Here is a 22,495-nt window from a genome sequence, read left to right on the forward strand (position 1 = left end):
CAACAAGGTGAAACCGCATTTCTACTAAAAATACAAAAATTAGCTGGGCATGGTGGCAGGCGCCTGTAGTCCCAGCTACTCTGGAGGCTGAGACAGAATTGCTCAAACCTGGGAGGTAGAAGTTGCAGTGAGCCGAGATTCAGTCACTGCTTTCCAGCCTGGGCGACGGAGCAGACTCCATCTCTCTCTCTATATATAGCCTCTGGCCTCAAGAAATTTGCTTTCTAGGAAACTGTTAACAATTAAAGAGAACTTATGATTTCTTGAAATCAGGACAACTTAAATTCTGTATTCTAAAAGTATTTTTTCTCTTTGCTTAGGCAAATTATTAGTCTCACTGAATCTGTTTTCTGAATGGCTCCTTTTTCGAGTTCAGATGTGACTTTATTCAGAAAGTCTTTCCCTTACCACACAATGGTAGAAGCACCCCTCTAGTACTGCTTCTTTTTGGCTCCTTGTCTCTTTCTTTGTAAATGTTGGATCTCCGTAGGTACACTGTATAGTATCAGTCTTCCTTACCATCCTTTACATTATATAAGGGCAGGGGCCATTTTCTATTTTTTTTTTTTCACCCACTTCTAACCCAGCCCCTGGCACATAGAAACCACTAACAGATGTAGACGGTTTTTCTTCTCACCCTGGTCTCTAGGGTTAAGTCTAGACAGACCCATTTACTCTTGTCCCTTCCTTGCTTGAGTCTGGCACCTCTCCCTTATCTGTCCTGTCTACAGTGCTTCTCATTTGTGTGTCCCCAACAACAGTCAGTTTGTAACATCAGAGACAGTCTGATTTCTTGATGGATCCTTAACACACACTGAATGAATACAAGGCCAATTGCAGTGACTTTATTTTAATGGGTTTTCAGACTTACAGAAAGGGGTTCTTTAGATGGGGCTGGGTCACTAGTCAACCATCTTCACTGTGGAGTCCTAGTCACTATGATTTTGTTTTGTAGATGATGAGGATTCATTCAGATTGTCTCCTCTTCCATTCCTTCATAATAGGTTACATGGTCTGAAAGTACATCCCTCCTTTAGTACCTAGAAGCAAATTTGAAATGGTATATTTAAGAGCAGCTTTGAGCTATACGCAGAGTTTGGGGTCAAAAGAGTTAGGGTGTTTTAATAGAGAAAGAATGGCAGATGGAAATACTAGACAATAGTGTATAGACAGAACTGGTTTCCTCTGGGTTACTGAATTAGACCCCTTCCTAGTTATTTCAAAGACTAATTATATCATGTTTTCCATTCCTGTGTTGGTCTTCAGGCCAGTCTTTAGACAAGACATGTTTTTACTAGAAGACCACTGATTAGTGATACTTTCAGAAGACAGATGTTATAGCATTTTGCTCTAACTCTATTTTGACCTGAAAGCCTAACTAAGCAGTCAACTGGGATGGCTTCCACGTGGAAATTTTTCTGTTCTATTCTCCCTTAAGTTTGGGCTCATTCTAAAACAGTCTGCCTACCGGACAACTGTGCCATTAGCCATCAATAGGCTGAGTTCAGGATACCTTCGTTGTAATTCCACTGAATATACTGCAGGTTACAAGCACACATATTCTCAAGCTCTCAGAGTTCTAAATGTAAGCAGTTAAGTGTAAAGGGTGAGCTTAAGTGCTTACTTGGACCGTAACATCTTCCTAAACTGTCCTTCTTCCCTTTCTGCACAGAGCTGAAAACTAAGAGGATAAAATTACTAAATTAGCCTTGATTGAGAAGGTTCTGTAAAAAAACTGTTTATTGGCCAGGAACAGTGGCTCACACCTGTAATCTCAGCACTTTGGGAAGCCGAGGTGGGCAGATCACGAGGCCAGGAGTTCAAGAATAGCCTGGCCAATATGGTGAAACCCTGTCTCTACTAAAAATACAAAATTAGTTGGGCATGGTGGCGCATGCCTGTAATCCCAGCTACTTGGGAGGCTGAGGCAAGATAATTGCTTGAACCCAGGAGGCGGAGGTTGCGGTGAGTCAAGAATGAACCACTGTATACCAGCCTGGACAACAAGAGCAAAGCTCCATCTCAAAAAAAAAAAAAAAAACTGTTTATTAGTTTTGATACAAATGTCATAGGTTTTGAAAGCTATTGCCAAATTCAATTCAAATTGAGAACTCCATTCGTTGATCCGTTATAATAATTAAATAATTGTTCACATTAATATTTTAAGTAACAAAATTAAGATTGTTTCCATTTTGTATTTGTACAATTTTCTTTTTGGAGTAAGAACAAATTATTGGCCGGGTGCAGTGGCTCACGCCTGTAATCCCAGCACTGTGGGAGGCTGAGGCAGGCAGATCACCTGTGGTCAGGAGTTCGAGACCAGCCTGGCCAACATGGGGAAACCTCATCTCTACTAAAAGTACAATCGTCTCTACTAAAAATACAGGTGCCCGCCACCACGCCCAGCTAATTTTTGTATTTTTAGTAGAGGTGGGAGTCTCACCGTGTTGGCCAGGCTGGTCTCAAACTCCTGACTTCAAATGATCCACCCACCTCGGTCTCTCAAAGTGCTGGGATTACAGGTGTGAGCCACCATGCCAGGCCCCTGGTTTTCTTTTATACAAGTCTGATTTATAAACATATACATATATGTATATATCTAAATGTATATATCTATATACATAGATACAATATCTATATTTATATATAGATATATAGAGACAAATAGCATATATATACACACACACACAAATATATATAGAGAGAGAAAGAGACAAAAAGCATGATTTGAAGACAAAGGAAGCATCAGATCCCGACTAAGATATGACAGAGACGTCGGAATTACCAGACCAGGCATTTAAAACAGTGTTGATTAATATGCTAAGGGCTCTAACAGAAAAAGTGGACAAGATACAAAACAGATGAGTAATGCAAGTGGGAAGATGGAAATTCTAAGAATCAAAATAAACTGATAGAAATTAGAAGAAAATACTGACAGAAATGAAAACTGCCTTCATGGACTCATCTACAGCTGGACTGCCAACAAAAGAATCAGAGGGCTTAATAAGTATCAATAGGAACCTCCAAAACTGAAAAAGCAAAGTGAAAAAATTTTTCAAAAAGACAGAACTGAATATCTAACATGTGAGGCAATTACAGAAAGGCTTCAACATGTAATGAAAACACCAGAAGAGAGAAAGGAATAGAAAGTTGTGAAGCAATGACTGAAAATATCCCAAAATTAATGACATACAAAACCACAGATCCAGGAGGCTCAGAGACAGGAAGTAGGATAAACACCAAAAATTCAACACGAAGGTATATCATACTCAAACTGCAGAAAAACAAAGACACATAGAAAATCTTTAAGTAAGAGAAAAAAACACCTTAATTGTAAAGGAACAAAGGTGAGAATTACATTGGACTTCTCTTCAGAGACCTTACAAACAAGAAGAGAGTAAAGTGACATTTAAAGAGAAGGAAAGAAAGCCAGACGAGGTGGCTCACGCCTGCAATCCCAGCACTGTGGGAGGCTGAGGCAGATGGATCACCTGAGCTCAGGAGTTTGAGACCAGCCTGACCAACACGGAGAAACACTGTCTCTACTAAGAATAGAAAAATTAGCTGGGCGTGGTGGCACATGCGTGTAATCCCAGCTACTTGGGAGGCTGAGACAGGAGAATTGTTTGAACCCAGGAGGCAGAGGTTGCGGTAAGCCAAGATCGTGCCATTGCACTCCAGTCTGGAAAACAAGAGCAAAAACTCTGTTGTCTCAAAAGTAGGAAAGAAATGAGAAAATTATCTGCCAAAGATATATCTGATAGAGGACTGTTACTCAAAATATACAAAGGCCTCTTAAAACTCAGTAATAAAACAACCCAATTAAAAAATGTGCAAACTGGCCAGGCACGGTGGCTCAAGCCTGTAATCCCAGCACTTTGGGAGGCCGAGACAGGTGGATCACAAGGTCAGGAGATCGAGACCCTCCTGGCTAACACGGTGAAACCCCGTCTCTACTAAAAATACAAACAATTAGCCGGGCGAGGTGGCGGCGCCTGTAGTCCCAGCTACTCGGGAGGCTGAGGCAGGAGAATGGCGGGAACCCGGGAGGCGGAGCTTGCAGTGAGCTGAGATCCGGCCACTGCACTCCAGCCTGGGCGACAGAGCAAGACTCCATCTCAAAAAAAAAAAAAAAAAAAAAAGTGCAAACTGAGGCCTGGCGCGGTGGCTCAAGCCTGTAATCCCAGCACTTTGGGAGGCCGAGACGGGCGGATCACGAGGTCAGGAGATTGAGACCATCCTGGCTAACATGGTGAAACCCCGTCTCTACTAAAAAATACAAAAAAAAAAAACTAGCTGGGTGAGGTGGCGGGCGCCTGTAGTCCCAGCTACTCGGGAGGCTGAAGCAGGAGATTCACTTGAACCCAGGAGGCAAAGGTTGCAGTGAGCTGAGATCGCGCCACTGCACTCCAGCCTGGGCAATTGCACTCTCTGGGAGACTCTGTCTCAATAAAAAAACAAAAAACACCACTATGGCACACCTATTAGAATGGCTAAAATCCAAACAATATGAAATACTAACAAGGATATGGTGCAACAAGAGCTCTCATTCATTGCTGGTAGGAATGCAAAATGCTACAGCCACTTTTACAGTTTGGCAGAAATGAGCTATCAGGCCATGACAACACATGGAGGAAATCTTCACTACATATTGCTATGTGAAAGCCAATATGAAAAGGCTACACACTGTAAAATTCCAACTATACACAACATTCTGGAAATGGCAAAGCTATGATGGGCCAGGCACACTGGCTCATGCCTATAATCCCAGCACTGTGGGAGGCTAAGGCAGAAGGATGGCTTGAGGCCAGAAGTTTGAGACTAGTCTCGCCAACACAGTGAAACCCATCTCTACCAAAAATTAAAAAACAAAACTAGCTAGGTACAGTGGCACACACCTGTAGTCCCAGTGTCTGGGAAGGCTGGGCCAGGAGGATCCCTTGAGCCTAGGAGTTCAAGGCTGCAATGAGCTACGATTGCACCATTGTACTCCAGCCTGGGTGACTGAGCCAAAAAAAAAAAAAAGGCAATGCTATGGCAACAATAAAAGATCTGTGGTTTCCAGTGTATGGGCCTGGGGGGAGGGATGAATTGGTACAACACAAGGGATTTCTAAGGTAGTGAAATTATTCTGTATGATACTATGTTGGATAAATGTCATTTTACATTTGGCAAAACCATAGAATGTACAACATGAATAATAAAACCTAATATGAACTATAGAGTTTAGTTAATAATAAGGTATCCGCTGGGTGTAGAGGTTCCCATCTGTAATCCCAGAACTCGGGGAGCCTGAGGTGGGAGGACTGCTGGAACCCAGCAGTTTGACCAGCCTGGGAAACATGGTGAGACCCCATCTCTATAAAAAAATAATAAAAGAGCCAGGCGTGGTAGCTCACGCCTGTAATCCCAGCCCTTCGGGAAGCCAAGGTGGGTGAATCACAAAGTCAGGAGCTCAAGACCAGCCTGGTCAACATGGTGAAACCCCATCTCTACCAGAAAAATACAAAAAATTAGCTGGGCCTAGTGGCAGACGCCTGTAATCCCAGCTACTCAGGAGGCTGAGGCAGGAGAATCGCTTGAACCTGGAGGCGGAGGTTGCAGTGAGCTGAGATCGGCGCCACTGTACTCCAGCCCGGTGATAGAGTAAGACTGTGTGTGAAAAAAAAAAATAATAATAATAATAATAAAGTAGCCAGGCACAGTGGCTCATGCCTGTAATCCCTGCACTCTGGAAGGCTGAGGCGGATGGATTGCTTGAGCTCAGGAGTTCAATGGTCTTGAACCAGGCTGTTTGCCTGAGCAACATGGTGAAACTCGGCCTCTACCAAAAGTTAAAAAAAATTAGCCAGCCATGATGGTGTATGTCTGTAGTCCCAGCTACTTGGGATGCTGAGGTGAGAGGATGGCTTGAACACGGAAGGTGGAAGTTGCAGTGAGCTGAGATCGTGCCACTGCACTCCAGCCTGGGTGACAGAGGCAGATGCTGTCTCAAAAATAAACGAATTTAAAAAAAAGAAAAAGAGGCCAGGCACGGTGGCTCATGCCTATAATCCCAGCACTGGGAGGCTGAGGCAGGAGGCCTGAGGTCAGGAGTTCGAGACAAGCCTGGCCAAAATGGTGAAACCCTGACTCTACTAAACATACAAAAAAAAAAAAAAATATGCCGGGCGCGGTGGCTCAAGCCTGTAATCCCAGCACTTTGGGAGGCTGAGACGGGCGGATCACGAGGTCAGGAGATCGAGACCATCCTGGCTAACACAGTGAAACCCCGTCTCTACTAAAAATACAAAAAACTAGCCGGGCGAGGTGGCGGGCGCCTGTAGTCCCAGCTACTCCGGAGGCTGAGGCAGGAGAATGGCGTAAACCCGGGAGGCGGAGCGTGCAGTGAGCTGAGATCCGGCCACTGCACTCCAGCCTGGGTGACAGAGCCAGACTCCGTCTCAAAAAAAAAAAAAAAAAAAAAAATATTGGCTGGGGGTCGGGTGTGGTGGCTCACGCCTGTAATCCCAGCACTTTGGGACACCGAGGCGGGTGGATCCCAAAGATTAGGAGTTCAAGACAAGCCTGGCCAATATGGTAAAACCCCGTCTCTACTAAAAATACAAAAAAATTAGCTGGGTATGGTGGCACATGCTTGTAATCTGAGCTACTCGGGAAGCTGAAGCAGAATTGCTTGTACCCGGGAGGCGGAGGTTGCAGTCAGCTGAGATCACCCCACTGCACTCCAGCCTGGGCAACAAAGTGAGACTGTCTCAAAAAAAAAAAAAAAATTTAGCTGGGTGTGGTGGTGTGCACCTGTAATCCCAGCTACTTGGGAGGCTGAGGCAGGAGAACTGCTTGAACCTGGAAGGCAGGAGTTGCAGTGAGCCAAGATCTCATCATTATACTCCAGCCTGGGTGACAAGAATGAGACCCCATCTCAAAAAAAAAAAAAAAAGATAAAGATAAAGTAAAAAGAATATTGTATCAATATTGACTCATTAGTGTTTTTTTTGTTTTTTTGTTTTTTTTTGAGACAGATTTTCGCTCTTGTTGCCCAGGCTGGAATGCAATGGCATGATCTCGGCTCACCGCAACCTCCGCCTCCTGGGTTCAAGCAATTCTCATGCCTCAGCCTCCGGAGTAGCTGGGATTACAGGCATGTGCCACCACACCCAGCTAATTTTGTATTTTTAGTACAGATGGGGTTTCTCCATGTTGCTCAGGCTAGTCTCAAACTTCCTACCTCAGGTGATCTGCCCGCCTCAGCCTCCCAAAGTGCTGGGATTACAGGCGTGAATTTTTTTTTTTTTTTTTTTTGAGACAGAATCTCGCTCTGTCGCCCAGGCTGGAGTGCAGTGGCGCAATCTCAGCTCACTGCAAGCTCTGCTTCGTGGGTTCACACCATTCTCCTGCCTCAGCCTTCCGTGTAGCTGGGTCTACAGGTGCCCGCCACCGCACCCGGCTAATTTTTTGTATTTTTAGTAGAGACGGGGTTTCACCGTGTTAGCCAGGATGGTCTCGATCTCCTGACCTTGTGATCCGCCCATCTCGGCCTCCCAAAGTGCTGGGATTACAGGCGTGAGCCACCGCGCCCGGCCCCCTTTTTTTTTTTTTTTTTTTTTTTTTGAGACTATGTTGCGCAGGCTGGAGTGCAGTGGCAATTCACAGGTGTGGTCACAGAGCACTACAACCTTGAACTCCTCCTGGGTGCAAGTGATCCTCCTGACTTAGCTTCCCAGGGAGCTGGGACTACAGGTGACCACCACCATGCCCAGCCCTGCCTCATCAATTGTAAAAAATGTAGCACACTAATGCAAGTTAGTAACAGAGGAAACTGGAGGGGGTGTGAAGCACCGTGTACATGGGAATGCATGGGAACTCTATACTTTTCACTCAAGTTTTCATTTATATTAATTAAAACAAAACCAAATTGTATTCTGTACAGCTAAATATTTAGTAAGTCAGTACTTAAGGCATTGGGAGGTACCAAGGATGGTCAGGACACAGCACAGCAATGATTGGGATACAAGTCATCTACAGGTGTGCCACCATTTGTGCTTCCTGGTAGACAGCGGACAAGGGACCTTGATACATTTATGTCCTGTTTTTTAGTGAATAGTGGGAAGGCAGAGAGTTTCTCTTGTATGTGACTCTTTTCAACTGCCTTCAAATCAAAATAATACTTATTTTGAGCTGGCATATTCTGGTCTCTTACACTGTATTCAAACAGGTTGCTGCTACTTCTCTACTGTCATTAATCTTCTCATCATCTTCTTATTCCTGTAAGGCAAGTAGAAAAGAACTGTGAAAAATTGCTACAGTAAGATAAACCATTCCACACCAATCCCTTTAAAATGACTAATAAAATAAAGAATGCACTTCTGGGCCGGGCGTGGTGGCTCACGCCTATAATCCCAGCACTATGGGAGGCCGAGGAGGGTGGATCACCTGAGGTCAGGAGTTCAAGACCAGCCTGACCAATATGGTGAAACCCCGTCTCTGCTGAAAATACAAAAATTAGCTGGGTGTGGTGGAACACATCTGTAGTTCTAGCTACTCAGGAGGCCGGGACAGGAGAATTGCTTGAACCTGGGAGGCAGAGGTTGCAGTGAGCTGAGATCATGCCACTGAACTTCAGCCTGGGCAACAGAGCAAGATCAGTCTCAAAGAAAAAAAAAAAAAGAATGCACTTCTGGAGTTCCTGAGTCACTTGCCCTAAAACCTAGGAATGGTGCATAAAAAGACTTTATGTAGTAAATAAAGGAAAAGGGTTGTTCACTTATTCTCAGGGCTCACATTCCACATATTGCAATGGATCTCACTTCTTTTTTTTTTTTTCTGCCCAAGCTGGAGTGCAGTGGTACTATCACAGTTCACTGCAGCCTTGACTTCTAGGGCTGAAGCGATCCTCCCACCTCAGTCTCCCTAGTAGCTGGGACCACAGGTGCATGCCACCACACCTAGCTGATTTTTTTTTTGTAGAGACAGGGTTTCACCATGTTTCTCAGGCCGGTCTCAAACTCCTGAGCTCAAGTGATCCGTCCACCTTGGCCTCCCTAAGTGCTAGGATTGCAGCGTGAGCCACTATGCCCAGCTTCCTTCACCTTTACACTCTCTATTCCCCTCTCTTCATGCAGCTTCTCCCCATTCATAAATGCTTATGGTTTTTTCATTTAAAAAAATTTAAGGCCGGGTGCAGTGGCTCACTCCTGTAATCCTAGCACTTTGGGAGGCCAAGGCGGGTGGATCACTTGAGATCCGGAGTTCCAGACCAGCCTGGCAACATGGTGAAACCCTGTCTCCACTAAAAATACAAAAATTAGCTGGGCGTGGTGGTGCATCCTGTAATCCCAGCTACTCCAGAGGCTGAGGCAGGAGGATTGCTTGAACCTGGGAGGCAGAGGTTGCAGTGAGTGGAGAGAATATAATGAAAACTACATGCTCTCCATGAAAATATACATACACATAAACACTGCTTTAGACTATATAATTGCCGATGTCAGCTTTTGTTGATAAAATTGGGTGGAAGTGAGATGAGAGAGGTGTGGAGAGAAAATAAGTTTTTTTGTTTTTTTTTTTTTTTTTTTTTTTTTGTAAGTGGCCTAAATAGGCTCACGCCTGTAATCCCAGTACTTTGGGAGGCCGAGGCAGGCAGATCATGATCTCAGGAGTTTGACAGCAGCCTGACCAACATGATGAAACCCTGTCTCTACTAAAAATACAAAAATTGGCCGGGCGTGGTGGCATGAGCCTGTAATCCCAGCTACTCGGGAGGCTGAGGCAGGAGAATCGCTTGAATCCGGGAGGCAGAGGTTGCAGTGAGCCGAGATCGCAACACTGCACTCCAGCTTGGGCAACAAGAGTGAAACTCCGTCTCAAAAAAAAAAAAAAAAAAAGAAAGAAAGTGGGCTAAATCTCGTAACAGAATAGATGGGAGTATAAATAAGAGATTAGTAATTCAGGAAAGAGAGAATTCATTACAAGGACAAAGCATTTAAGGAGGAATGAGACAAATGTAAGATGTAGGAGTAAAGAGAACAAGATGCTGTCTTAGAAGTGGGGGAAACATAGAAGTCCTATTCAGTGGAGAAGAATCTATGGTATTTGGGACATGTTCTAGAGTTCTGAGAGAAGTATGAGTTAGACCTAAACATCTTTGGGAGTCATCAGCACATACATGGTGGATAAGAGTGTGTAGGAAGGAACTGAAGGAGGAACCCTAAAGATAATCAGCATATCAGTGGAAGGTGGACAGTGAAGACAGAACACAGAGGTTAGCAGATGAGTGAGTAAAGGGAGCAATGGACAGAGTCTTAGAAGGAAGAAATGGTTGGCAGTGAGATGGTCATGTCAGGTAATGAGGAATGTGGTGCTCTTAGACTGGCTGTTTAGGATACCGCTGATGGCCTTTTTGAGAGCAGATTGAGAGGATCAGTAAAACCCAAAATATGATTGCAGTAACTTAGAGTAGAACATGTGCAGAACTAGAAGCAGGATATATTGATCACCTTCATTAGCTGAGCCTGGCAGGAAGAGAGAGCAGTTAGTTGAGGCAGTAACCTCAAGGGAGGTTCCTTTCTTTTCTGTCTCTCTCTGTCTCTTTCTTTCTTTTCTCTCCCACATTAACTCTCTTCATTCTTCCCTCCTTTTTTCTTCCTTCTTTTTGTTTAAAAAAAATTTTTTTTGAGACGGAGTCTGGCTCTGTCACCCAGGCTGGAGTGTGTCCCAAAAGTTACAGGCATGGTGGCTCATGCCTGTAATACCAGTACTTTGGGAGGCCAAGGTGGGTGGATCACCTGAAGTCAGAAGTTCAAGACCAACCTGGCCAACATACTGAAACCCTGTCTCTATTAAAAATACAAAAATTAGCTGGGCACGGTGGCTCACGCCTGTTATCCCAACACTCTGGGAGGTCGAGGCGGCTGGATCACGAGGTCAGGAGTTTGAAACCAGCCTAACATGGTGAAACCCTGTCTCTACTAAAAATACAAAAATTAGCTGGGCATGGTGGTGTGTGCCTGTAATCCTAGCTACTCAGGAGACTGAGGCAGGAGAATCGCTTGAACCCAGGAGGCAGAGGTTGCAGTGAGCCAAGATCATGCCACTGCACTCCAGCCTGGGTGACAAGAGCAAAACTCCATTTCAAAAAAAAAAAAAAGAACTAGCCACATTTATTGAGTTGTAATCCACTAGTGAGTTCTTTTTGTGTCCTATTTTTGCCTGATCTATGTGGCAAATTAAGAAGACAGCATGTTTGCCCTCTGCTTTCTACTGTTAAATTATTTAGAAATCCATCTATACACCTACTTTTCTTTCTTTTTTTTTTTTTTTTTGAGACGGAGTCTTGCTCTGTCGCCCAGACTGGAGTGCAGTGGCACTATCTCGGCTCACTGCAAGCTCCGCCTCCCAGGTTCACGCCATTCTCCTGCCTCAGCCTCTCGAGAAGCTGGGACTACAGGCACTCGCCACCACGCCTGGCTAAATTTTTGTATTTTTAGTAGAGACGGGGTTTCACCGTGTTAGCCAGGATGGTCTCGATCTCCTAACCTCGTGACCGCCCACCTCAGCCTCCCAAAGTGCTGGGATTACAGGCGTGAGCCACCACGCCCGGCTTATACACCTACTTTTCTGTGTGCCATGCTTAACAAGATACATAAGGGTTACCTCTTAGCACAGTCGGGGCATAACATATTATCTTCTACGCCTGGGGATGGGAAAATGCAGGCAGGTAACAAGAAGAGAGAAATCATCCTCCTGCGAGTGGTAGGCACCCAGGCCTGACCTGCATGAAACTGCAGGCGTACCCAACCCTTTGTGTCTGCCGAGAGAAGTCTGCCATGGACCACACACCACCTGACGCCTGGAAAGGAAAAACAAACACAGACAGCAAAAATCAAGGTAGCACCCCAACACAACCTCTCAGCAAGTCACTCTTGAATTTGCTTTTATATTCTGCTCACAAATCAATTGAATGAGATGCATGAAAATGTAGACCACATGACACTATGATCTAATTTCACAAGTTACATAACACAAAGAATAACTGTTGCCAGCTGGGCATGGTGGCTCACACCTGTAATCTCAGCACTTTGGGAGGCTGAGGCAGGAGGATCACCTGAGATCGGAAGTTCGAGAGCAGCCTGACCAACATGGAGAAACCTCATCTCTACTAAAAATACAAAATTAGCTAGGCGTGGTGGTGCATGCCTGTAATCCCAGCTACTCGGGAGGCTGAGGCACGATAATCGCTTGAACCCGGAAGGCGGAGGTTGTGGTGAGCCGAGATCACACCACTGCACTCCAGCCTGGGTGACGAGAGCAAAACTCCATCTCAAAAAATAAATAAATAAATAAACAAAAAATAATGGTTGCCATTTTGAAATGCTTGCTTTGTGTCCAGTATTTTGCTAGGTGGTTTATATGTATTAATACATTTACTTTTTTTTTTTTTTTTTTTTGAGACGGAGTCTTGCTCTGTCGCCCAGGCTGGAGTGCAGTGGCCGGATCTCAGCTCACGGCAAGCTCCGCCTCCCGGGTTTACGCCATTCTCCTGCCTCAGCCTCCCGAGTAGCTGGGACTACAGGCGCCAGCCACCTCGCCTGGCTAGCTTTTTTTGTATTTTTTAGTAGAGACGGGGTTTCACCGTGTTAGCCAGGATGGTCTCGAACTCCTGACCTCGTGATCCGCCTGTCTCGGCCTCCCAAAGTGCTGGGATTACAGGCTTGAGCCACCGCGCCCGGCCAATACATTTACTATTAAGCTCACTATTAATATTTACCTTCTATTTGCTTTTCTTATCATTTCTTATTCACAGGTGAGATAACTGAAGCTTATGGTGTTAAATATCATACGTTACCCAGAGCCAAGTCATGGATCCAGGTATTCTGACTGACTTGTATTTTTTAGTAGAGACGGGGTTTCACCGTGTTAGCCAGGATGGTCTCGAACTCCTGACCTCGTGATCCGCCTGTCTCAGCCTCCCAAAGTGCTGGGATTACAGGTGTGAGCCACCATACCCGGCCCTCCTCAAGATTTCTTAGAGGGCACTGGGTGCAGTGGCTCATACCTGTAATCCCAGCACTTTAGGAGGCTGAGGCAGGCGGATCACCTAAGGTTGGGAGTTCGAGACCAGCCTGACTAACGTGGAGAAACCTCGTCTCTACTGGGAAAAAAAAAAAAAATTAGCCAGGCGTGGTGGCGCATGACTGTAATCCCAGCTACTCAGGAGGCTGAGGCAGGAGAATCACTTGAACCTGGGAGGCAGAGGTTGCGGTGAGCCAAGATTATGCCATTGCACTCTAGCCTGGGCAACAAGAGTGAAACTCCGTCTCAAAAACAAAAAACAAAAAAAAAAAAAACGCTTTCTTAGAGGGTCAGGTGCAGTGACTCACGCCTGTTATCCCAACACTTTGGAAGGGTGGATCACTTGAGGTCAGGAGTTTGAGACCAGCCTGGCCAACATGGTGAAACCCAATCTCTACTAATAATACAAAAATTAGCCGGGCATGATGGCGTGTGCCTGTAATCCCAGCTACTCAGGAGGCTGAGGCACAAGAATCGCTTGACTACGGGAGGCAGAGGTTGCCGTCAGCCAAGATCGTGCCACTGTACTCTAGCCTGACCAACATGGCAGTGGCTCATGCCTATAATCCCAGCACTTTGGAAGGCCGAGGCGGGCAGATAACAAGATCAGGAGATCGAGACCATCCTGGCTAACACAGTGAAACCCATCTCTACTAAAAATACAAAAATTAGCTGGGCGTGGTGTCTTTGAAACTGTGTCGCAAAAAAGATCTCTTAGAGGACAAGGACCCTAAACTGTTTAATTATTATTGCCTGCTTCCAACATGCCAAGTTCTGTGTCTCATATAAATGTCACGACTTTTTTTTTTTTTTTTTTTGAGATGGAGTTTTGCTCTTGCTGCCCAGGCTGGAATGTGGTGGCACCATCTCAGCTCACTGCAACCTCCGCCTCCTGGGTTCAAGCGATTCTCCTGCCTCAGCCTCCTGAGTAGCTGGGATTACAGCCACCTGCCACCACACCCGGCTAATTTTTGTATTTTTAGTAGAGACGCGGTTTCATCATGTTGGCCAGGCCGATCTTAAACTCCTGACCTCAGGTGATTCACGTTCCTTGGCATCTCAAAGTGCTGGGATTACAGGCATGAGCCAGTGCACCTGGCCAACATTTTTTTTTTTTTTAAAGACAGGGTCTGGATCTGTCTGTCAGGCCAGAGTGCCATGGCACAATCTCAGCTCACCGCAACCTCCACCTTCTGGACTCAAGCCACTCTCCCACACCAGCCTCCTGAGAAGCTGGGACTACAGGCACACACCACCATGCCCAGCTTTTATTTATTTTTTGTATTTTTTGTAGAGAAGGGATTTCGCCATGTTATCCAGGCTGGTCTCTTAACTCATGAGCTCTAGCAATCTTCCCACCTTGGCCTTCCAAAGTGCTGGGCCCGTAGTGAGCCACGACACTCAGCCACTACTATTCTATGACATAGGTATATCTTCATTTTGTAGAATAGAATACTTGGCTGGGAGCAGTGGCTCACGCTTGTAATCCCAGCACTTTGGGAGGCCGAGGCCAGTGGATCGCCTGAGGTCAGGAGTTCGAGATCAGCCTGGCCAACATAGTGAAACCCCGTCTCTACTAAAAATACAAAAAATTAGCTGGGCATGGTGGCAGGTGCCTGTAATCCCAGCTACTTGGGAGGCTGAGGCAGAATTGCTTGAACCTGGGAAGCAGAGGTTGCAGTGAGCCAAGATCGCACCGTTGCATTCCAGCCTGGCCAACAAGAGTGAAACTCCATCTCAAAACAAACAAACAAACAAACAGGATATTAAGGCTTAAAGTAGGTAACTTGCCAATGTCACATATCCAGGAAATGGTAAAGCAAGAATTTGAACCAACACATTCCTCTTACTCACTATGTCATAAATGCCTTAAGGAAGAGAGAAAGAAAAGGGGAAGACCTCAGACTGTTGTCCAAGATTATCGGGTTATGCTTTCTTCTCACCTTGGAATTCTGCTTAGTGATGGAAAAGGGCCACTACTTAGTCACCTGACTTAGAGACCCATCCAGACAAAACATGACTATCCATCAATATGATGGATGAAAGAGAGATGTCCTATGTGAATCCAATTTCTAATCTTCAGATATTTTAGCAAACGCCTTCCCTTTGACCACGTTTCAGTCTTGGACTGATAAAAGTTAACCTTATCCTCTGGAGTGGGACTCACACTTTAAGGTTGATCTTACCAGAAGCTTGCATCAAAAAGGCCTCAACAGAAACAGGAATGGAACATGAATTCAAAGCCTTAGGCTGAACAGCTCTTGCAGCAATTCTTGCCCATGATGCCAACATGGCTCCTGGTGCTGAAGTTATCACTTCAACTGTATTAGTCTCTTCTGCTCTCTCATTCACCTTGTAACATTTCTGAAGCCTTGCTCTCTTGGTCACTGCCTTGCGTTTCCTCGAACATCGCTGTAATCTGGTCTCTTGTGACATTTCAGGCATATCCTGCAAATGAAATTCATGATGAGTATTCAGTAAACCGCTAGGGCTGTAAGGACTTTTGGGTCAATTTTATTATTCTTTTTTTTATTTTTATTTTTAAGACGGAGCTTCGCTCTTGTTGCCCAGGCTGAAGTGCAACGGCACGATCTTGGCTCACTGCAATCTCTACCTCCCAGGTTCAAGCGAGTCTCCTGCCTCAGCCTCCAGAGTAGCTGGGATTATAGGCATATGCCACGATGTCTGGCTAATTTTGTATTTTTAGTAGAAATGGGGTTTCCCCATGTTGGTCAGGCTGGTCTCAAACTCCCAACCTCAGGTAATCTACCCACCTCAGCCTCCCAAAGTGCTGGGATTACAGGCGTGAGCCACTGCACCCAGCCAATTTTAGTATTCTTTGTACTGACCTGAACATGTATGTCAATGTGGAAAGGGTTTAGGAATATTAGTTCCCATAAATCGCAAATTCTCCACTGGGAGAAATTTTTGGTTGTTGAACCTGTGCAGGGGGAGGAAAGGTTGCTACTGACATCCAGTTGGTAGAGGCTGGGGATGCTGCAAAACATCCAACAATGTACAGAGCAGGCCCCAAAACAAACAAAAAATTATTTGTTCCGAAATGTCAATAATGCCACAGTTAAGAAACCCTGCCTTAGGCCGGGCGCGGTGGCTCAAGCCTGTAATCCCAGCACTTTGGGAGGCCGAGACGGGCAGATCACGAGGTCAGGAGATCGAAACCATCCTGCCTAATACGGTGAAACCCTGTCTCTACTTAAAAATACAAAAAACTAGCCGGGCGACGAGGCAGGCGCCTGTAGTCCCAGCTACTCGGGAGGCTGAGGCAGGAGAATGGCGTAAACCCGGGAGGCGGAGCTTGCAGTGAGCTGAGATCCGGCCACTGCACTCCAGCCTGGGCGACAGAGCGGGACTCCGTCTCAAAAAAAAAAAAAAAAAAAAGAAAAAAGAAACCCTGCCTTAGAGGTACGACATACAGAAATGGTGCCTGGGTAGGGACCGGAAAAATCATGATCAGAACCCACCTTCACACCATCAACACACTCATTACTCACTTGCTGTTGTTCAGGGTAAGCATGCCTATGGAGCCTCAGATAAACTTCGATTTTCTTAGGAAATGAAGAGAGAAATAAAGTTAAAAGTTAACCAAGATTCCCACAGTTTTTCCCAGCAGCAGATATTCACCCAAGTGTACTAACCTTGCCATTAGTACTCAAACCGAGTTGTTGACACCAGTCCCGCAAGGTGTCCCGACACACCTTATTAATGGGAGGCAAAATGGTTGGCAAGGGAGGGGCTGGTGTTTTGCATCTAGCTTTTTGTGGAGCTGTAAATTGTTCATTTGTTTGAAGTAGATGACCTAAGAAAAGAATGGAACCAAAGTAGTAATAATTTAAAGTTGGCAAGATTCTTTTAAAATTTTACAAATATCTTTTCACATTTCTCACAACCCAATTTGCATACATACATATCAAATTTTATTTCTCACATTAAAAATGAGGTAACAAGGCCGGGTAACAGGCTCACGCCTATAATCCCAGAACTTTGGGAGGCTGTGAATCACAAGTGATTCGCCCAAATCACTTGAGGTCAGGAGATCGAGACCAGCCTGGCCAACATGGTAAAACCCCATCTCTACTAAAAACAGAAAAGTTAGCTAGGCATGGTGGTGCACCCCTACAATCCCAGCTACTCAGGAGGCTGAGGCAGGAGAATTGCTTGAACCCAGGAGGCGGACGCAGCAGTGAGGTGAGATCGCGCCACTGCACTCCAGCCTGGGAAACACAGTGAGACTCTGTCTCAAAAAAAAAATGAGGTAACAGATTCAGGTATTTAAAGACTTGCCCATTACAACAGCAGACTTGGGACTCAAACCTATGTTTTCTTTTTGTTTTGTTGTTGGTGGTTTTTCTTTGAGATGGAGTCTCGCTCTGTTGCCCAGGCTGGAGTGCAGCGGCACGATCTCAACTCACTGCAATCTCCGCCTCCCAGGTTCAAGCAATTCTCCTGCCTCAGCCTCCCAAGTAGGTGGGACTACAGGCACGCAACACCATGCCCAGCTAATTTTTGTATTTTTAGTAGAGACAGTGTTTCACTATATTGGCCAGGCTGGCCTCAAACTCCTGACCTCAGGTGATCCACCCGCCTTGGCCTCCCAAAGTGCTGGGATTACAGGCGTGAGCCCCTGTGACCAGCCCAAATAAGTATTTTCAGAAGGATTTTATCTTCTGGGTCGATAATGAGGATTTCAAGATGAAGTAAATAATGATGTGTTAGAGCTAAGCAGAGTGAGGTGAGATGGGGGGCTATAGAAAAAAATGATTCAGGCCGACAGAATGATGTGGACCATTGTTGACTGGGGATAGACAACGTGGTGGTTTCTTTGTTTTCTATAGGGAGAGCTGATATTTTGTGGTCCAAAATCTAGACATTTTGGAGGATAAATCCGACATAACGTTCTATTCAGTTGGTTGTTGAGGGCAACAGAAAATAACAGGCTGCTGTATGTAGCATAAAAGAAACATGGAATTTAGAATCCAAACATAGGTTTGAGGCCGGGCGTGATGGCTTACACCGACAATCCCAGTGCTTTGGGAGGCAGAGGAGGGCTGATCACTTGAGGCCAGGAGTTCAAGACCAACCTGGCCAACATGGAGAAACCCTGTCTCTACAAAAAATATAAACATTATCCAGGCACAGTGGCATATGCCTGTAGTCCCAGCTACTCAGGAGGCTGAGGCATGATAATCACTTGAACCTGGGAGGTGGAAGTTGCTGTGAGCTGAGATCGCACCACTGCACTCCAGCCTGGGTGACAGAGCGAGACCCTGTCTCAAAACAAAACAAAACAAGCCATGGGCGCGGTGGCTCATGCCTGTAATCCCAGCACTTTGGGAGGCTAAGGCGGGTGGATCACAAGGTCAAGTGTTTGAGACCAGCCTGGCCAACATAGTGAAACACTGTCTCTACTAAAAATACAAAAATTAGCTGGGCGGCCGGGCGCGGTGGCTCAAGCCTGTAATCCCAGCACTTTGGGAGGCCAAGACGGGTGGATCACGAGGTCAAGAGATCGAGACCATCCTGGCTAACACGGTGAAACCCCGTCTCTACTAAAGAATACAAAAAACTAGCCGGGCGAGGTGGCAGCGCCTGTAGTCCCAGCTACTCGGGAGGCGGAGGCAGGAGAATGGCGTAAACCCGGGAGGCGGAGCTTGCAGTGAGCTGAGATCCGGCCACTGCACTCCAGCCTGGGCGACAGAGCAAGACTCCATCTCAAAAAAAAAAAAAAAAAAAAAAAAATTAGCTGGGCGTGGTGGTGGGTGCCTGTAATCCCAGGTACTAGGGAGGCTGAGGCAGGAGAATCGCATGAACCCAGGAGGCGGAGGTTGCAGTGAGCCAAGACCACACCATTGCATTCCAGCCTGGGCAACAAGAACGAAACCCCATCTCCAGAAAAATTTTAAAAAAAAGAAAGAAAATACTTATTTGATACTTTTATAGGAAGCACTGAGACACTGAGCACAGATACAAAGGGTCATGATTTTAAGAGCTTATATATATATATATATACATATTTGATTCGTAATTACTTGCTAAGCAAAATACCAGACATTTTTCAAAATTATTTAATCTTCGTAGGAGGCAAATATGTATTAATCTCGTTTTTACAGAAGAGGAGATTGAGCTTCATGTGTTGGGAATATGAACTCATGTTGAGCTAGTCCAGAAGAGCACTCTCTGCCCAAAGCGCTCCCCATGCTTATTTTGTGTCTTAAAAATAAGGCAGAACAGGCCAAGTGTGGTGGCTCATGCCTGTAATCACAGCACTTTGGGAGGCTGAGGCGGGCAGATTAACTGAGGTCAGGAATTCGAGACCAGCCTGGCCAACATGGTGAAGGCCCATCTCTACTAAAAATACAAAAATTAGCCGGGCTTGGCGGCCCACGCCTGTAATCCCAGCGACTTGGAAGGTTGAGGCAGGAGAATCGCTTGAACTCGGCAGGCAGAAGTTGCAGTGAGCCAAGATTGCGCCACTGCACTCCAACCTGGGTGACACAGTGAGACTCCATCTCCAATAAATAAAAGTATGGCAGTACAACGGGCTCAGCAAGCGAGAAGTATGAGAGTTTGCACAATTTCTTAACACAGAATAACAAGGTGAGATTTAAGCTGGGTGTTGTACAGTCAGAGGATAGGAAAGACAAACCTTACTTTTTCCTGGGCTTCCCAGAGTTACAGGCGGAACTAACTGAGCAATCCCTGTACCCATACCTTGAGTGTATTTCTTAGGCTTCTCCAGTTTGACATCAGAAGTTGAAGAAACACTTGGTTCCATTTGTTCCATATTTGCGTCATCTTTAACTGGCACCAGTGTCAAAATCACACTTTCCTCATCATCTACTTCCTCCTCAAAGAAATTCTGGAAAGAGAAGTCAGTCACTGATTCTCATTTGATGCAGTACAACTGAACTGCTTGCTTTCAAGGCAAACAAATGAATAAGGAACTGAGAAGACAGTAAGGTGGATGGAGAAAAGAATTACTGAGATTCCTTGAATGTGATGTTGACTAGCAGACCCTTTATTAAATAAAGGAAATATGGGGGAAAAAAATTGGGCAAAAGTCAATTTACATGTAGGTGTTAATGAAAGAGAAAATAGAAGGGTAGGGCTTGGGTTTAGAGAATTATTTCCCTCAGGGCCTTCCTCCTCATCAGTCAAAACACAAAATACTTTCATTAACTCCTAAATCTGTATGGAATGTGTTCCTGGCTTTCCATCTTCTATCACATGATTCCCAAGATTCCCAATTCCCATATCAAATTTCACAGCACAAGCAATAACCTCCTGTTATCCCCAAATCCACTGTAACTCTGCTATTTCTGCACCAATTGTTCCATGCTTGTCAAAAATTCTTCAATGGCTTGTCATTGTTATTCTGGTTAATGACAAAACTCGAATTAGCTCACAGAGCTGTGTAGCTTACAAATTCTCCAACAGTCTGGTCCCTGCCTGCCTCTCCAGCTCATGACCTCCGAGCTTTCTGAGCTCCAGCCACACTGGGCTCATTTCAGCTCCAAGACCTGAGGGGAGGGTATCTGTTTTACTCTCTGATGCCTTCACAGAAACACAGCACCCAACACAGAGTAGGCATTCAATGTTGTTTTTATGATCTGATGAATGAAAGATAAAGTAGGAAAGCAGGTGGACAGAAAGAAACTAACATTTACTGGTTCTCTACAGTACACAGGCACTATGCTAGGTGCTTTCTGTATTTCTCAAATTTAATTCTCATGGTATACTTGTAGTAATTTATTAATTTTCCTGCTTTACAAATGAGAAAACTAAATGAGCAATGCCATAGAGTAACACAGGTTTGAGTATGGTTCTGAAGTTAGCTTTTCTTCTCAAATCCAAGGGTGAATAAACTCCATTCCAGTACTATTGTAATATTCTCTTCTAGTGCTGATGCCACACTCCCGTCTCCTATTTAACCTCTTCAATGACTTCCCATTACTCTTAGTTTACTTCAAAATAACACTGACATTATTTAGGAACATTACTGTATTATAGAGAAAAAAGCAGGGGCTCAAAGCAGCTATGTGACTTCCCCATAATTATATAGCTAATATTGGCCAATTCAGTCCTTTAGCCAGAGGACTGGCACAGTGGCGACTGTAAATACACTATGACACCTTCTCTAGTTTCTCATAGGGCCAGGACTACCCAAGCCTAATCTGGAAACTCATTTGGTACTAAGGCCACTGGGAGTACATTATTTCCTACTCCAAGAGAAAGTAACCAATTGGTCACTTTTATGACTTTATCCACATTACCGCCTTCACTTTCATTTTACTTTAGCTTTTAAAAAAAATTATTTTTTATTTTTAATTATGTTTTCTCTAATATTATTATCCATGCCATATTTATTTACCATTTTTATCTTGTCCAGCTATAGCACTTCTCGTCTTTCCTACCAGAGAAATATTTTCCTTTGGACTAGGTGGAGAAAATCTCACTTTTTACTCTCATCCAAATGCACATAAAAGCATAATCATATGAAAGAAAACTAACAATCCATTTGCAAAGAGGAGGAGGTTTCAAGATGGAGGTTTCTTACATCTAGGAATAAAGATTTGTGGCAAAAGAGCAACAAGGGAGACCTAGAAAGACGTTGAAAAGGGACTGTGAGAAAAGTAAGTCTATTAGAACAAAACTTACCTTCTTGCTGCTATCCAAATTTGCGTCTGACATTTTCAGCAACACCCTGGGGTAGGCAAGGACAGCAATGTTAAGGATATGGTAGTTTACTTCTCTTAACCTGCTTTCTCCTTTTATAAGCAAATGTCTCCTTCTACTTCCTGTTACCCAGATGAGCTCTGTTTTCCTTTCCTCCTCTTTTCCCCCTCCCTCATTTTCTGGTAATGGGATAATTTTATCAATTTTATACCCTGTCTTGTCCATTCGGTGATAATGTTTTTTTAAAAATTAGGCGGGGCGCAATGACTCATGCCTGTAATCCCAGCACTTTGGGAGGCCCAGGGGGACGGATCGCTTGAGTCCAGGAGTTCGAGATCAGCCTGAGAAACATGGCGAGACCCCCGTCTCTACGAAAAAACACAAAAATTAGGCGGCCGTTGTAGCGCGCCTGTAATCCCACCTACTCGGGAGGGGGTGGTGGGAGGACTGTTTGAGCCCAGGAGACGCAGGCTACAGCGATCCGAGATCGCGCCACTGCACTCCAACTTCGCGAGACTCTGTCTCAAAAAGTGAAAGAAGGAAAGAAAGAAGAAAAAAAAAATAGGTGAAACTTGAAAGAAAACTGAAAATGACAAACCCTGTTGACAAGTTCCAATGGAATGAACAGAATGTTTGAGAACAGTTATAGGACGATATTGGTAATAAATTACTTACTATGAAGGGAATGGAAAAAAGATTCAGAGCATTTTAGGCAAGTATTTTATACCTGATT

At 44.9% G+C, this 22,495-nt stretch overlaps 1 protein-coding gene across 2 annotated transcripts; it reads right to left on the minus strand.

The window, feature by feature from the left end:
- Positions 1-823: 823 nt before the first annotated feature.
- DPPA2 (developmental pluripotency associated 2) lies at positions 824-22,190 on the minus strand. Of its 2 annotated transcripts, none has more exons than XM_030939121.1 (9): positions 22,184-22,190; positions 21,745-21,790; positions 19,798-19,945; positions 16,725-16,885; positions 16,581-16,634; positions 15,255-15,516; positions 11,650-11,845; positions 8,201-8,265; positions 824-1,040 (listed from the first exon to the last, which is right to left on the minus strand). In XM_030939121.1, exons 2-8 carry the CDS (start codon positions 21,775-21,777, stop codon positions 8,223-8,225), a joined length of 897 nt encoding a protein of 298 aa, XP_030794981.1. In that variant the 5' UTR covers positions 21,778-21,790; positions 22,184-22,190; the 3' UTR covers positions 824-1,040; positions 8,201-8,222. The 2 variants fall into 2 exon arrangements, with proteins under 2 accessions (XP_030794981.1, XP_030794975.1); XM_030939115.1 differs by lacking the exon at positions 22,184-22,190 and adding an exon at positions 21,974-22,091.
- Between the last annotated feature and the right edge of the window lie 305 nt (positions 22,191-22,495).

The sequence above is a fragment of the Rhinopithecus roxellana genome, chromosome 1 (assembly GCF_007565055.1).
Source record: "Rhinopithecus roxellana isolate Shanxi Qingling chromosome 1, ASM756505v1, whole genome shotgun sequence".
Classification (NCBI taxonomy): Eukaryota; Metazoa; Chordata; class Mammalia; order Primates; family Cercopithecidae; genus Rhinopithecus; species Rhinopithecus roxellana.